Source organism: Leucoraja erinacea, chromosome 4, assembly GCF_028641065.1.
Source record: "Leucoraja erinacea ecotype New England chromosome 4, Leri_hhj_1, whole genome shotgun sequence".
Taxonomy (NCBI): Eukaryota; Metazoa; Chordata; class Chondrichthyes; order Rajiformes; family Rajidae; genus Leucoraja; species Leucoraja erinaceus.
The window spans coordinates 52090271-52107954 of NC_073380.1; the positions used below are offsets into that span (position 1 = coordinate 52090271).

At 52.5% G+C, this 17684-nt stretch overlaps 1 protein-coding gene across 1 annotated transcript; it reads right to left on the bottom strand.

Annotated features, from left to right (window-relative positions):
• Positions 1 to 415: 415 nt before the first annotated feature.
• Positions 416 to 17073, bottom strand: LOC129696387 (dynein regulatory complex subunit 6-like). Its single transcript, XM_055634249.1, has 12 exons — positions 16598 to 17073; positions 14965 to 15108; positions 13675 to 13771; positions 12989 to 13191; positions 11253 to 11495; positions 10059 to 10157; positions 8890 to 9083; positions 7569 to 7743; positions 5842 to 5998; positions 4461 to 4614; positions 2486 to 2597; positions 416 to 1234 (listed from the first exon to the last, which is right to left on the bottom strand). Exons 1-12 carry the CDS (start codon positions 16926 to 16928, stop codon positions 1053 to 1055), a joined length of 2091 nt encoding a protein of 696 aa, XP_055490224.1. The 5' UTR covers positions 16929 to 17073; the 3' UTR covers positions 416 to 1052.
• Positions 17074 to 17684: the final 611 nt, after the last annotated feature.

Here is a 17684-nt window from a genome sequence, read left to right on the forward strand (position 1 = left end):
GAGGGCCAGTGTGATGGGGAGAGGGCCAGGTGTGGTGGGGAGAGGGCCAGTGTGGTGGGGAGAGGGCCAGTGTGGTGTGGGGGGGGAGGGCCAGTGTGGTGGGGAGAGGGCCAGTGTGTGGGGGGTGGGGAGAGGGCCAGTGTGGTGGGGAGGGGTGGTGGGAGGGCCAGTGGCCAGGTGGGGAGAGGGCAGGGTGTGGTGGGGAGAGGGCCAGTGTGGTGGGGAGAGGGCCAGTGTGGTGGGGGGAGGGCCAGTGTGGTGGGGGGAGGGCCAGTGTGGTGGGGGGGGGGGGGGGGGACGGGTGGCAGTGTGGAGGAGGGGGTGGGGGCAGATTTAGAGGTGTGGAGAAGGACAGGGGCGAGTTGAGTACTAAGGGTGGGGGTAGAGGGGAGAGTGTGTAGGTGTAGGGAGGTGGGGGGAGAGTTATGGGGTGCTTAGGATGGCGGCAGGGGGAAGAGTGTACCATGGGGAGAGGGATGGGGACAGACGAATGTGATGAGGGGTGGGGGAGATTGGGAAGAGTTACTGGCTGCCACGTGTAGGGGTGGGGGGCGAGTGTGATGGGGAAATGGGTGAGGGGCGACGTGGGCAGTGTAGGGTATCAAGGCTGGGGGAGGGTGTGGTGGGGAGATGGGTGAGGGGAGACTTCAGGGGGCCAACAGTGGGAGAGACTGACTGGTGGGGAGAGGGTGGGGGAGATGGGGATTTACAGGAGAGGGAGAGAGGGAAGAGGACACAGAGTGAATGTCCCTCTACACCATCCCATCACACACGCCTGGGGTCAGACACAGAATGAAGCTCCCTCAGCACAGTCCCGTCACACACACCCAGATAAGGTGATAGAATTCCCTGTGTATTTCCCAGGAATAACAAAAACAAGTGTTAGATACAGGGTAATGTTCCTGCTCCACTGCCCCGTCACCCACTCCCAAAGCAAGTTTGGCGTGTGGAGCTCTCTCTACACTGCCCCATCACTTAGTCTCGGGACAGGTGGGATATTCGCCCCATCCTCCCCCCCTACTCCACATCCTCCCCTCACTCCTGGCCTCCTGTCAGTCCTCAGCCACCATCTCTTCGTCGGAGGCTTGGTCCGGGGGCAGGGTTCGGAGGCTGTTGGCGCGGATGCTGGTGATGCCGGGGCAGTTTGCCATCAGTCCGCTGACACCATGCACCGTCACACCCGTCCCATCGAGATTCACCTGCACCACCTTGGTCTGACTCAGGTACCTCAGACCTAGGAACAAGACGAGAAGATGTTTAGGTTCAGGTTCAGGTTTATTAATGGCACGTGTACCATGGTAGAATGAAAAGCTGTTTTGCATGCCATACCAACACACGGGCACAGAGAACAATGCGTGCAAACATGCACAGACCGACACACACGACAACCATCGCACGCGCCACACCTCACGCATGAACACAGACCGCATGCTTGCACGCACACCCACCCAACACACATGCACACAGATAGACCACCACACGCACACGTACACTGACACACACACACCCATACACAAGAGCGGAACTCGCTATTAAAACATGGAGGGGACGGGGGACAATTTTTGGCGACCACGCGCGCATGCGCACACTCAAACACACGTGCGCGAGGCTTCGGAGGCTCAATCCTGCGCTAAATGCAGCTCAACTCTGCCTGTCTCACCGGGTTAACTACAAACCTGTCTGGACTCACGGGACACCAGCGATGCTTCTCCGCGCTGGCCATATTTCCCGCAAGTCCAGGAAGAGTTGTAAGCTCACCTGGCGGGACAGGCAGAGTTGAGCTGGATTTAGCGCTGTTTCTCTGCGCTGGCCTGTCTGACTGCCGACCAAAGATCCTATAGCAGAGGATCTTTCCTGCCGACCTCTCTGGCCACCCACGGGTGGGGGGGGGGGGGTACTCGGGAGGGGACAGGACAGCGCCGGAGAGCCGGCCGGGATCATCCTGGCTGTGGATGAGGCCCAGGTCTGTGCCCCGTCTCCCTCCTCCAATCACCGGGCTATCCTCAGTCTCCCACCCCCCCCCCACCACTCCTCCCTCCTCCAACCATCGCGCTGAATCATGTCCCGCCTGTTGACTGACGTCTCTCTCCTCCAATCGGCGCCCTCGATCATCAGTCCCACCCCCACTGTCTCACGGAAAGCGGAGATTTCACCGGATTTAAAAATCCGGATCACAAAAACTTGGGGGGGATGTCCCCCATCTCTCAAAACATGGAGGGGACGTGTGTCCCCTGCCCCCCCCCCTCGGATTTTCCGCCCCTGCCCACACACACATGCCCACACACACATACACACACTCTCTCTCTTCTGCACGCATCCACCCACCCAGGGACTCTAACTGCTCGAGTAGTGAAGCAGCTTCAGTCGGTCACCCAGTGAGAGGGCAGGTAGGGTCATGCTGTGGGCTGGAGGTGGCGCTTTTCCAATGAGGTGTGGGGGTCACGGGGAGGGGGTGGGGGTCACGGGGAAGGGGGCCGACAGCTACCTCGATCTGTGATGCGTGTGCGGCTGAGGTTGACCTTGAGCAACTGGGTGCAGAGCAGCAGCCCCTGTGCCACCACACTGTCCCCCACGCGGGTCGACGCCAAGCCCAGCACCTGTGGTTAAAGACAAAAACACAGTCACACACACGGTCCCAGCCCCAGCAGAGACAAACCACCGGCCTAGAGACTCAGCTCCCTCTTCTGCCCCTGTACCCTCAATACCCTCACAGGCCACAACCCCTCCTCCACAATAACTCTCAACTAATGCCTTCTCAGTCCCCTACTGAACTCCCAGTACACTCAGACTGTTCACTAAACTCGTCTCCAACTCCATGTACAGGCTTGCAGACGACCCCACTGTGGTGGGCCAGATCACTAACAATGACAAGACAAAGCACAGGACGGATGCAATGCTAGCATATATTTCACCAGAAGTAGAGTATAAAAACACGGATGTAATGCTGAGGCTTGATATGGGCACTGGTCACACTGGATTTGGAGTATTGTGAGCAGTTCTGGGCCCCATATCGGAGGAAAGATGTGCTGGCTTTGGAGAGGGTCCTGAGGAGGTTTACGAGAATGATCCGAGGAATGATTGGGTTAACATATGATGCTTTGACGGCATTGGGCCTGTACTCGCTGGAGTTTAGAAGGATGAGTGGGGACCTCATTGAAAGTTACTAAATAGTGAAAAGCCTGGATAGGATGTTTCCACTAGTGGGCGTTGAATAACACCTGCCGCTCAATCACTGGCTGCTTGAAGCCCACCAACATAAACAACCTGCACCTCCTCGCTGGCATTGCCCCTGCTGATGTGAGACGGGAAGTCGCCAGCCGATTAGAAATGACCAAGGCCACCAGTGATAAACGCCACCTCCTCTACGGATGTGTACCCCCGGCCCAACGGCTGAAGTCCAGGAGAAGCTTTCTCAACCATGTCCAGCCCCTAATAGCATCACGGGAAGAAACCAGACTCCAACTATGGACAAAAAGGCTTGAGGACGACCCCCCTCCTACTGACATGGGTATCCCTCCTTCTGAAGCCCTCCCTCCGGGCTCAGAAGCACCATGGGTCCAGTGGAAGATGCTCAACCGCCTGAGAACAGGAACAGGGCGATCAAAAGCTGCCATGGCCAGATGGGGCTATGAAACTGGCCAAACCACCTGTGAATGTGGAGAAGAGGACCATACAATGCAGCACTGCCTTGTCTGCCCCCGACTACCCAACCAGTGCAGCCCAAAGGATCTTGCAGTGTTCAATAAAAACGCAAAGGACTGTGTAAAGGAATGGGAAACTGTCATATAACCAACCAGCTTCAAAGACACGAAAAGAAGAAGACTAGTGGGCTAGAAGCATTAGCCAAAGAAGAAGACTAGAGGACTAGAAGCATTAGCCACAGAATAAATAGCCAAACCTTAGACAGGAGATGAAGGGGAACTGTTTTCATCAGAGGGTGGTGAATCTGTGGAATTCATTGCCACAGACGGCTGTGGAAGCCGTAATGGGCATTAAGTCGGAGACTGACAGATTCTTGATTGGTAAGGGTGTTAGGGGTTAGGGGATAAGGCAGGAAAATCGGGTTGAGAGGGATACTGCAAAAGTGTCCTGACCCAGGTTTTATAAGAGTTATAGAGTCATACAACGCAGAAACAACAGAGTCATGCAGTCCAAGTTGCCCACAACAACCAACATGTCCCATCTACACTAGGCCCACCTGCCTATCCATGTACTTTTTCTTAAACGTTTTGATAGTACCTGCCTCAACTACCTCTCCCGGCAGCTTGTTCAATACACCCACCACCCTTTGTGTCAAAACGTTACCCCTCAGTTTTCTTTTAATTCCAGCTGTGACCTCTGGCCCTAGACTCTCCCACTGGTGGATACATCCTCTCCACATCCACTCCATCCAGGCCTCTCATTATTGGGAAGTTTCACACAGGTCCCCGCAACGTGCCAGTAGGGGGTGGGGTACAGACCTGTAAATGGGGCAGGGTCCGGATGCACTGGGCCACTGCCTTGCTGCCAACATTGGTGCGATCCAGGCACAGCTCTTCCAGGTACTTGAGAGGCTGCAGGTGAACCAGGCCAGCGTCTGTCACCAGCGTGTTGCTCAGCGATAGCTTGGTCAGCCTGCACATGGAGAGAGGACCCACAGTCACACTCCCACAGGGAGAGGGAGAGAACCTGCAGACACACTCCCACACACACTCCTGCAGACACACTCCCACAGGGAGAGAGAGAGAACCCGCATACACACTCCCGCAGACACACTCCCGCAGACACACTCCCGCAGACACACTCCCGCAGACACACTCCCGCATACACACTCCCGCATACACACTCCCGCAGACACACTCCCGCAGACACACTCCCGCATACACACTCCCGCATACACACTCCCGCAGACACACTCCCGCACACACTCCCCGCAGACACACTCCCACAGACACACTCCCACAGACACACACTCCACAGCACACACTCTCCCGCAGACACACTCCCGCATACACAGACACAGACACACTCCTGCATACACACTCCCGCAGACACTCCCACAGACACACTCCCACAGACACACTCACAGACACACACTCCCGCATACACTCCCGCAGACACACTCCCGCATACACACTCCCGCAGACACACTCCCGCAGACACACTCCCGCAGACACACTCCCGCAGACACACTCCCGCAGACACACTCCCGCAGACACACTCCCACAGACACACTCCTGCAGACACACTCCCACAGGGAGAGAGCGAACCTGCAGACACACTCCCACACACTCCTGCAGACACACTCCCACAGACACACTCCCACAGACACACTCCCACAGACACACTCCCACACACTCCTGCAGACACACTCCCACAGGGAGAGAGAGAGAGAGAACCTGCAGATACACTCCCACAGACACACTCCCACAGGACATGGGACATGGAACACAGACAAGGACAGCCCGAGACCAAGTCATTGGGTATTTTAAAGCGGAGATTGACAGGTTCTTGATTAAACTTTAGACTAGAGATACAATGCGCAAACAGAATCTTCAGCCCCCGAGTCTGTGCCAACGTGCTGGTTTGTAGGGTAATTGGCCTTCTGTACATTGCGTCCAATGTGTAAGGAGTGGATGAGAAAGTGAGATAACACAGAACAGGTGATCAATGATCGGCATGGCCTTGATGGGCTGAAGGGCCAGTTTCCATGCTGTACCACTAAACTAAATCTCTAAACTGCATGCAATACTCCAAATGCGGCCTGGCCAAAGTCCTATGTAGCTGTATATGAAGCTGTGTTGACAGTGTTGGTCAATGACGGCCCGTGAGAGGGAGGCCGGGAGATCAGCACAGACTCACCTCAGAAGCCGAGCAAGGTGGCTGACCCCCTCGTCCGTCACCTGTGTGTAGTCCGTCAGGTCCAGCTCCGTCAGTCGCTCCAAGAGAGACAGGAAACAGAGACCAGAATCACTGACTGAATGCCTGTCCGGGAGCTTCAGGTGAGTCAGCTTTAGACCTGGGCATGAGGAGGTAACAAAATGGTGCTGGTGTTGGATTATTACTGTCACGTATTGAGATACAGAAAACAATGTTTGTTTATGTGCTTACCTGTCAGTTTATACTGTGTGTGGAAAGGAATTGCAAATGCTGGCCTACACCCAAGATAGACACAAAGTGCTCGAGTAACTCAGCAAAACAGGCAGCATCGCTGGAGAAAAAGAATGGGTGACATTTCGGGTCCCTTCTTCAGACTGGGTGACATTTTGGGTCGGGACCCTTCTTTAGACTCAAAAGATCTGAAGAAGGGTCCCCTCCCGGAACTTCACCCATCCTTTTTTTCCCCCAGAGATGCTGCCTGACCGACTGAGTTACTCCAGCACTTTGTGTCAATATTCAAATTATATTATGCATACGTACTATACACAAGCACAACAGGTTGTGCAAAGAGAAATATACCACAGTGCAGAATATAGTGTTACAGTGTTATAGCGTTAGACGTACAGAGTAAGTGCAGACAAAAAAAGTGCAAGGGTTGTGAAAAAGATAGGTGGGAAGACTAATCCAGCCATACCAATGTACAACAAAAAAAGACAAAGTGCTGGAATAACAGTGACTCAGACAGCATATCTGGAGAACATGGATAGGAGACATTTCAGGTTGGGACCCTTCTTCAGGCTGATTGCGGTTGGGTAGTGGGGGGCAAAGGGGAGACAAAGCCTGGCGAGTGATAGGCAGATACAGGTGAGGGTTTTTGTGATAAGCAGATGGTTGGACAAAGGCCAGAGATGAAAGGACCAAAGCTGTGAGATAACGATAGAGGTGCGAATTGTGAAGCTAAATTAAATAATATGGGTGGGAGAAGAGAAACAGGTGAGTCTAGGTGGGGCACAGGAATGGGGGGAGGGGAGGGCTGGAGGAAGGGAGAGTTTGTTATAGGTCAGTTACCTAAAATTGTAGAATTCAACGTTCATAATTTGGGTTTTAATCTACCCAAGCGGATTACGAGGTGCTCGTCCTCCAGTTTGCGTGTGGCCTCACTCCAGCAATGGAGGAGGCCCTGGACAGAAAGGTCAGTAAGGAAATGGGAAGGGGAGCTTAAATGGTTAGCAACCAGAAGTTCCAGGAGGCCTTGGCGGAAAGAGCGTAAGTGTTCGGCAAAATGGTTTGCAATCTGCACTTGGCTCGCCGATGTACAGGGGGCCACATCTGGTGCACCAGATGCAGTAGATGATGTGGGTGGCACAGTGGTGCAGCGGTAGGGTTGCTGCCTCACAGTGCCAGATACCTGGGTACAATCCTGACTACGGGTGCAAGTGATTGCAGGTCAGTGCGGATGGTGGGCCGAAGGGCCCGTTTCCACGCTGTATATCTCTCCAAAGCTCTGAAGGTTTGAGGAGGTACAAGTCTTACATCTGTCTCACCTGGAAGGATTGCTGGGGTCCCCCTGGGTGGAGGTACAGGGACAGGTGTTGCATCTCCAGGCGGTTGCGGGTGTCAGTACCCGGGGAGGAGTGGGGATCGGAAGACTGGGCGAGTGAGGGGGGGGGGGGGACAGCGGGACGTCAGCCTGACCGTTGTTGACCCACCTGAGATAATCTGCAGTGTGACATCTCCGCTGGGGGAGTGCAGGCCACACAGACTGAGAGAGGAGAGAGTGGAGTGAGAGCCCAGTGTGCGCAGGGAGCTCTCGGTGACGCACGTGTTGTCCAGATGCAGGGTCTGAAGAGACAGCAGATCCTTCAGGGCTGAAACGTCGTACACCTGGAGAGAGCAAGCACAGCGACTGGGTACGCAGGCCAACGACACAAGATTCCCACACACCGACTCAAACCAACAGCATGTAACACAGCGCGAGTGTGGGACCCATCCCCCATCCCCCCAGCGAGGGTCAGTGTCTCTCTCACTTATGATCATTATCTCAGAGGCGGTTCAGAGACTCGTATACCAGTGGTCTTGGTCTCACCATGTGTTGCTGAGACACGTGTATATCCTGTCATATATATCAAGATGCTTGTCCCCCCTCTCCCGTTCCCCACCTGGGTGCACACCTATTTATCCCTTTCCACTTCCTCCAGTATTCCTTCCTCTGGCTTCACATTTCACGCCTCTTCTATCATCTCACTCTTTGCCTCTTCATCTCTAACCTTTGTCCAGCCACTTGCCAATCAAACCTCCTCACCTGCATCACTCACCAGGCTTTGATCTGTCCAATTTCTTTGCCAGCTTTCTCCCTCCCTGCTACACAGAGGGTGCCACAGTGGTGCAGCAGTAGAGTTATTGCCTTACTGCGCCAGAGGCCTGGGTTTGATCCTGATGACGGATGCTGCCTGTATGGAGTTTGTACATTCTCCCTGTGACCGCGTGAGATTTCTCCGGGTGCTCCGGTTTCTTCCCGCACTCCAAGAACATACAGGTTTGTAGGTTAAGTGGCTTTGGTAAAAAATTGTAATTTGTCCCAAGTGTGTAGGATACTGCTAGTGTACGGGGTGATCGCTGGTCGGCGCGGACTCGGTGGGCCGAAGGGCATGTTTCCGCAACGTATCTCTGAACAAAACAGTCTGAAGAAGGGTTCCAACCTGAAACGTCACCATGTTCCCCAGGGATTAGGAAGGAGCTACACACGCTGGTTTACACCAAGGATTGACGCAAATGCTGGAGTAACCCGGCGGGACAGGCAGCATCTCTGGAGAAGGAATGAGTGACGTTTCAAAGTGAAGAAGGGTCTCAACCTGAAACATCACCCTTCGCCAGGGATGCTGTCTGACCCACTGAATTACTCCAGCACTGTGTCCTTTATTGTAAACCAGCACCTGCAGTTCCTTGTGCCCACATTACTCCACTGGTATAGGGGCGAGTGTTGCAGGGAGGAAGTGGGATCTTAGGCATGATCAGAGGCTGCTCACTGACCTTGGTATGTTTGATGCTGAGGAGACGAAGCTGCGGGACGGCAGATGGCAAGGCGGACAACACCCGATCACTGATGGCTGTCTGATTTAGACTGAGGTGAACGAGCGTTGCGGGGGCAACAGCCAGGTATTCCATCATTCCCGAGTCGCTTACTTTGGTCTGGTCCAGGATTAGATGAGAAAGGCAATTGAGACCTTTAAGAAGAAAGCAGAATCCTCACAGAGCTGTGTGGGGGATGGACAATCAAACTGGGGAAGTGACACGGATTCAAAACGTCACATCTACCTGCTTTCCCGCCGTTATCACTGCACTACACCTCATGATGAGCGTTTGCCGGCACTCAACTGGGCCTGTACTCCCTTGAGTTTAGAAGGAAGAGGGAAGGGGAGTCTCATTCAAACTTACCGAATAGAGAAATGCCTAGAAAGAGTGGATGCAGAGAGGAGGTTTCCAGTAGTGGGAGAGTCTAGGACCAGAGGGCTCAGCCTCAATAAAAGGACATACATTTAGAAAGATGAGGAGGAATTTTGTTAGTCAGAGGGTGGTGAATTTGTGGAAATCATTGCCACTCAGCTCTGCAGGCTGGCAATCGATACATTTAAGCCGGGATTGAGATTGTTGATTAGTAAGGGTGTCAGGAATTACGGGGGGAAGGCAGGAGAATGGGGTAGAGAGGGAAATACAGATCAGCCATGAATGAATGGCGGAGTACACTTGATGGGCCGAATGGCCAAATTCTGCTCCTAGAACATAAACTTATGAGCAACTAAGAACTTTTACGGACAATACTAACTACTATAGCAATATTTAAAAGGCATTTGGAAGGGTACATGGATAGGACAGGTTTAGGATACGAGCCAAATGTAGGCAGGTGGGACTAGTGGGTAAGTGGGTCGAAGGGCTCGGTTTCTGTGCTGTATGACTATAACTGTCTTTGGTTGCACCAAAGACTCACATTAGTATCATGGTTATTATTTTATTGACATTTTAAATTATTATTCTATATTACCTCTGTGTATTGCATTTTGGGGCAGCACAATGGCGCATCTGCCTTACAGCACCATTGCCCCAGGTTTGATCCTGACTGTGGGTATTGCCTGTACAAGTACATTCTCCCCATTACTGCGTGGGTTTTCCCCGGGCACTCCAGATAAAGATTGGACACATACCTTTAATGCTGCACAGACAGTTGTTGGTAAGTTTCACACAGGCCGCAAGGTTCAGGTGCTGCAATCTGTGCAAGGAAGACAGCACCTCCAAACCGGAATCTACGGCAAGAAAGATAAGGGCATGTGAGTTACAGAGCATGCAAGAAATGGTGGGGGAAGGTGCGCAAGAGATACAGAAGCATAGGGTTGTGCTCTTTAATTCATATGAATGTGAAGTGTCTCATCGTGGTGCGACAATCTCCAGCAATCCAGAGGAAATGTCGATTATCTTCAGCATCTCAGTGATTCTGTTGAAAAGGTCACAAAGTGTCTGTAGCTCAGAAAGTAAGAGTACAAAGTTAGAGTGAAGAAGTGCTGGAGGCACGGTGGCGTAGCAGTAGAGTTGCTGCCTTATAGCGCCAGAGACCCGAGTACAATCCTGATTACGGGTACCCACGTGGACCCAGTTCTCCTTGGGTTTCTCCGGGTGCCCCAGTTTCCTCCCACATCCCAACAACGTACAGGTTTGTAGGTTAGTTGGCTTCTGTGCATTGTAAATTATCCCTAGCGTCTAGGATAATGCGGGTGATATGGGGTTGATCGCTGTTGTGCGTGGACTCGGTGGGCCGAAGTGCCCGTTTCCTTGCTGTATCTCTAAATCTAAAGAGAAAAGGACCCAGTAGACGATGAGAATGAAGACCCAGTGGGGGTCGCCCGGGGCCATGTGTGGCAGCAGGCCTGGAAAGAAGGGCTCGGCGGGCTGCTGCCTTATGGGGGGAAGCCCGGAAGCCACTGGTGGCAACGGAAGTGAGGAGTGGGCAGGTAGGTAGGAGAGGGAACGGGGTATTGCCTACAGCGCCTTTAAGGAGGCACCTGCGAGACACGGAGGTGGTTGAGCGAGGAGAGGAACTCTCAGGCTTGCAGCAGCCTTGTGCTTACCTGGGTCAGGGTCGCTCCAGTACTTCCAACAAGTACAGTGGCCTCTATAATGTTTGGGACAAAGACCCATCATTTATTTATTTGCCTCTGTACTCCATAATTTGAGTTTAGTACAGTGTACAATGTCCCAAACATTCTGGAGGATACTGTAAATGGCAACAGAATATGGCGACTGTGCATTTGTGGATTGTGCAAAAGAATTTCACTTTGCTGAGCATACGTGACAATAAAGAACCATTAAGGTCCATGGGCAAGCGGCGAGGTAGTGAGCCGTACCTGTGACCAGGGAACAGGAGGAGAGGCTAAGGTGCCTGAGTGAGTGGAAGGCTCGGAGCTGCCGCAGGAGGTCGTTGGTGGCGTAGGGGTAGCAGTCCAGCACCAGCCTCTGGATCTGGCAGCCGAAGAAGATCTCGAAGGACTTGGGGCGCAGGAGACGCTGGTTGATGACATAGAGGAGGAGGTGTTCGGCCAGCTCGGGCGTCAGGCAGGCCAGGCTGCGGCTGTACTGCATGCTGGGCGCTGGAAACAAAACAACCACCGTGAGAGGCTGTGCCCCAGTAATGGGCACCACACATCACTTGTAAACACCGGCATTTTGTGTCACTTCTCTACTGATACATGGATAGGAAGGGTTTAGAGAGATATGGGCCAAATTAGATTGCCATCTTGGTCAGCATGGACATGGTGGGCCAAGGGAACAAAATGTAGGAACAAGGAACTGCAGATGCTGGTTTATACCGAAGATAGACAAAGTGCTGGAGTAACTCAGCGGGTCAGGCAGCAGCTCTGGAGAAGATGGGTCGGTGACCTGAAATGTCATCCATCACTTTTCTCCAGCTGCCTGACCCGGTGAGTTACACCAACACTCAGTGTCTTCTCTTGACTCTTTGACTCAGAGACTGGTTTGTCCAGTATGTTTGGTCACACACTAAGGGCCTGTCCCACTAGGCAAATTTTTTCGGCGACTGCCGGCATTATTGACTGACGTATCAGGTCAGCGAAAAAATCGCGGCGTGTTGACGTATTGACGCGCGTTGTTTCCTCAGGTGACGCAACATTTTTTTGTTGCTGCTGGATTTTGAAATGTTCAAATTCTTTCGGTGACCCTGATATGATGCCCAAAAACATCGCCAAATGGGACAGGCCCTTAAGTCTGGGCGAGGCAGTAAGAACTTAATCCTCACACATACTCTGCTGTCCCTGGCCTGGCAGTGAGTGATGGGACAGTGTGGAGGGAGCTTTACTCAGTTACATCACATCAGTCTCCTGAGTGAAATTCCGCAAAGCAAAAGGGCCCAGATGAAGCTTCCGGCTGTGTCCTCAGGGCCTGTGCAGACCAGCTGGCAAGAGTATCGTACTCATCTTTATCCTTTCCCTACACCATACTGAGGTTCCCACCTGGTTTGAGAATCAAGAACCAGAGGGAATAAGTCTAAGGTGAGGGGGGGAAAGATTTAATAGGAGCCTAAGGGGCAACTTTTTCCACTGAGAAGGTGGGTGGTGGGTATATGGAATGAGTTGCCTGGGGATCAAAACGTATCAAAACATTGTATATTTGCACGTTTTCCTTGTGATCGTGTGGGTTTCCTCCGTTTGCTTTGGTTTTATTCCACATTCTAAATTTGTGCGGGTTTGTATAATTGGCCTCTGCAAATTGACTCCAGTGTGGATGCAAAAATACGATAACCAGTGTGAACGGGTGATCAATGATCAGTGTGGACTCGGTGAGCCAAAAGGTCTATTTCCACGCTGTATCTCTAAACTAAATGAAACATTTAAATGACATTTGGACAGGTACGTGGGCAGGACACACACACACTGTATGACTGTCACTACACACCACAGCGGGCTACAAACACACACACACACACACGTGTTGTATGACTATTACTCCACACCACACCAGGACCACACACACACTGTATGACTGTTACTACACACACCGGGTCCACACACATGCACACACACTGTATGACTGTCACTGCACACCACAGCGGGCTACAAACACACACCTGCCATCAGAGTGACTGCACTACCGGTTGCCAGGTTGAACAGCGAGGGTACTGGCGTGGCTCGACACAGCTTCTTCTGCGCGGACAGCGGCGTGAGGCGGGGCGGGCTCTCGGCTGCCCTGTTCAACCGATCCAGGGCTGCCTGAGCCAGGACGCTGGGCAGATCCTGCTGCTTCCGAGTCTCCTCCGCTGCCAGTTCCTCCCTGCAGCACAGAGCAAGGGGAGTCAGATCCTAACACCAGCTCAGGGAGAGGGGCGACAGGCAGGGGAGAAAAATGCAAGCCAACCTTCTGTCAGGGACGTGTGCATAGGGCAGTGTCAAACGTGCTTGTAACATGTCCTGTGTAAATGACCCAGGGCAGAGACTGCACATGTAGAGCAGAGGGTAAGCTCTCTCCCATATGGCCCAGTCACACCCTGCTGGGGCATGGACAGCACAGGTTAGACACAGAGTGAAGCTCCCACTGTCCTGTCACACTCTCCCAGGGCACAGGTTACACATGGCATGCAGCGTTACGCACAGTGAAGCTCCCTCTGCACTGTCCCGTCACATTCTCCCAGGGCACAGATTAGACAAAGTGAAGCTCCCTCCGCACTGTCCTGTTACTCTCCAAAGGGATAGTTTAGATACAGAGTGAAACTCCTTATTAAGTTTAGGATCTCGTTGCGAGGTTGCATGAACTCACCTCAGGCGGTTTCCCTGATCAGGCCACTGATACCGAGGCTCAAAGCCACTTCTGATCCTGTTTCCGTTTTGGCGGAAGATTATTTCTGGGTCAAAGGCTGGAAAACAAGAGAAGTTGAGTTTAGTTCTGGTATTGTCATACGTATACCTCAGTGCTGTGCGGTTTGTCCTGATGTTCTGACTAACAAGATCTTGCGAGATGGTGTCCACATACCCAAGTAATGGAGCTGCTGCTAGAGGTGGCAGAGGCAGGTACAACTAATATTTGTCAGACATTTGGACATAGATGGACAGGAAAAGTTGAGATATGGATACAAAATTCTTCCACTACCCTGCCCCAGTCACCCTGTTCCTTTCCCCTCCGTACACTCATCTCCCATCCCCGAGTCCCTCGTTTCCCTTTTATTCCCCACTTTCCCCTTTTATCACCCATTTTCCCCTTCCATCCATATCCCTCCCTCTGGCTTTACATTTCACTACTTCTCCAACAGCTTTTGGTCTCCTTTTCACCTCCAGCCTTTGTCACATACTGCCCAGCAAACCCCCCCCCCCACCTGCATCCACCTGTCTCACCCGCACCTCTTTTCCAACTGCCTAACATCCCCCCTCCCTCCATCAGCCCGAATAAGGCTCCCGACCCAAAATGTCATCTGTCCATTCCCGTCACAGTTGCTTCCCGCCTTGCTGAGTGACTTCGACGCTTCGTGTTTTGCTCAAGATGAAAAGACAGAAGGTGCGCGACAAAAGGATTGAAGAGTTGTAAATTGTGAAGCCAGAGGAAAGAATGAAGTTGGCTTCACAATCGCAACTTCTCAATCCTTTCGTCTCATACCTTCTGTCTTTTCATCTCTGGCCTCTGTCCAATTATCTACTCAACAAAAAGTCCTCCCAGCTGCAACAACTTTGTTACTCTTTCAATCTGAAGGACCTGAAACATCACTCATGCGTTTCCTCCAGAGATGCTGCCTGACCCGCTGAGTTATCTAGCACATTTTGTGTCTGTCTTTGGTGTAAACCAGCATCTGCAGTTCCTTCCCGCACAACTTAATTACCTGCCAGGCTCTCCATGTCACTCCTCTTTTCTAGCTTTCTTTCTCCCCTCTACAATCAGTTGGAAGAAGGGCCCCAACCTAGGAAAGGTCACCTAACCGTGTTCTCCACAGATGCTGCCTGACCCGCTGAGTTACTCCAGCACTGCGTGTTTCTTTGTAACCCAGTTTCTGCTGCTGGTTACAGGATGTTCTGGGCAGCAGGGAAAGGCCAACCGTTGGCTTTGTCTGGGCTGACTAACCGGGCGGGATGAGCAGGTGCTGTGGGAGGAGTTCCTCTGCGTCCTCTTCCTCAATGTCCCCGCCGGGTTCCTCCGCCTCCTCCTCCTCCTCCTCCTCGTCGGGATGGCCGCTGCTCCCCGTTGCCGCCAGCCTCTGCCCTCGGCCTGCATAAACACACAAATGGATGATAAGAACAGCGTTGACACGGTGGCACAGTGATGGAGTTGCTGCCTTGCAGCGCCAAAGACCCAGTTTCGATCCTAACTATGGGTGCTGTCTGTACAGAGTTTGCATGTTCTCCCTGTGACCGCTTGTGTTTTCTCCGGCTAGTCCGGTTCCCTCCCACATTCCGAAAACGTGCAGGTTTGTAGGTTAATTGGCTTTGGTAAAAATTGTAAATTGTCCCTATTGTGTAGAATAGTGTTAGTGTACGAGGTGATCGCTGGTCCACACGGACTCAATGGGCATAGGGCCATTTCCGCACTGTATCTTTAAAGTCTAACACTCCATGCTTCAACCCAGATGCTGAGGTCTGACCCAAGTCTTGCTTGGGATCCCTAACTCGCACCACAGGATTAAAATGTCCCCTTCATCCCCTCCTCAGCTCTACCACCAACTCCCCCCACCCCAATCACCCGACTCTGTTACCCTGCTCCGCACGCTCATCTCCTATCCCCAAGTCCTACATGTTCCATTTATTGTCCTCTCCACCCACTTTCCATCCATATCCCTCCCTCCGGCTTTACATTTCACTCCTCTCCTCTCCTCATTGGACACCCATTGGTTTCCTTTAACACCTCCAGCCTTTGTCACTTACTCCACCTATCTGCCAATCGTCACATGTCCATTCCCTCCACAGATGCCGCCTGACCAACTGAGTTCCTCCAGCACTTTATTTTTTGCATGGAATCCAAAACTTAGCTGGTCCTTGTTGAATGTGAGGCTCAATTTGTTCATGAGTTATAGGGGCAGAATTAGGCCATTCGGCCCATCAAGTCTACTGCACCATTCAATTGTGGGTGATCTATTTTTCCCACTCATCACTGTTCTCCTGCCTTCACGTAACATTTGACAACCTTACTAATCAAGAACCTGTCAATCTCCACTTTAAAACACCACATGACTTGACCTCCACATTCTGTGGCAATTAATTCCACTGATTCGTCACACTCTGACTACAGAAATTCATCGTCACATCCTTTCTAAAGGTACACCTTCCTAAAACTAGATACAAGTTTGGGAGGTTTTTGGACATGCAGGAATTGAAGGGATATGGATAATGACATAAGAAATGGTCTTGGGATCTAGTTTTTAGGGCGTCACAGTGGCGCAGCAGTAGAGCTGCTGCCTCACAGCACCAGAGACCCAGGTTCAATCCTGACTATGGATGTTGTCTGTATAGAGTTTGTACGTTCTCTGCGGGTTTTCACCAGTTGCCTCACAAAGGCGTACACATTTGTAGGTTACTTGGCTTTGGAAAAAAAGTCAATTGTCCCAAGAGTGTAGGATACTGTTAGCATACGGGAGTGATCACTGGTCTGCGCGGACATAGTGGACTGAAGGGCCTGTTTCTGCACTGTATCTCTAAGCTAAATTAGTTTGGCACAGACATTGTGGGCCGAAGCTCCTGTACAAGGCTCTTGCGGTTCTTACCCCAACTGTGTGTTGACCTTGACCTTGATGGAGATTCCATGGGAGCCTCTCCCACGTCGGGCTGGTCCCTGTGTCCCGGGACAGCGGGAGGTTCCTCCGCGTCAGAAGCCGGCGTGCTGTCTGTTGCCCGGAAGCCCAGAGTCTCGCCCTTCCCCCAGGCCCGATGAGGGGTGGACCGGGGCTGCGAGCGGCGTCGGGCCTGGGGTGGCTCCTGCCTGGCGCTCAGGTGCACTGCCCTTCTCGGCCACGACCTGGCCCGCGTTACCTGTTGCCCTCGGCGTGTAGGCATCATGGGGCAGTGGCGAGGGAATAGCAGCTGCCCGCTGCTCATCCCGCACGCACAACGTGGCGGTGGGATTCAGCCCAAGCTCCGCCAGCGTGCTGCCCAGCTCAGAGTCCGAGAAGTGTCTCTTGGGGAATCCCTGGAGCAGTGAGACGTGGCCCAGCTGGGGACATCGCTGCCTCACGTACTCTGTCACGCTCCGCAGCGTGTCCTCCTCCCGGAACCTCTCCCGCAGCGACTCGCCCCACGGAAGCCGGATCTGAAGCAAGGAGAGAGTCAGCAGTGCGAGCACAGGAACCCTAAGCATCCATCACCCAGAGAGCAGCAAACTATACGAGTTCCATCCCACAGGGAGTGACTGAGGGGAAAAGCAAAAATGCATCAAGACCACCTTTGACACGCCTGCCTTCATCAGTCTGGGAATGGAGCATAGACTGTAGACACAAGGAACTGCAGATGCTAGTTTACACAAAAAAAAAGGCACAAAGTGCTGGAGTAACAGCCGCTCTGGAAGAGATGGATGGGTGATGTTTGCTATCAGGACCATGTTGGGATGCTATGTGACCTTTGCACAAGATAGTGGTTAGGCTACACTTGGAGTATTGTGTTCACCCTTGCGAGAGGAAATACGTTATTAAGCTGGATTCAGATTCAGATTCAACTTTAATTGTCATTGTCAGTGTACTGTACAGAGACAACGAAATGCATTTAGCATCTCCCTGGAAGAGCGACATAGCATATGATTAGAATATGTACATAGTGTTTTTCCTGTGGGAGGAGTGTCCGGGGGGGGGTGGGAGGAGT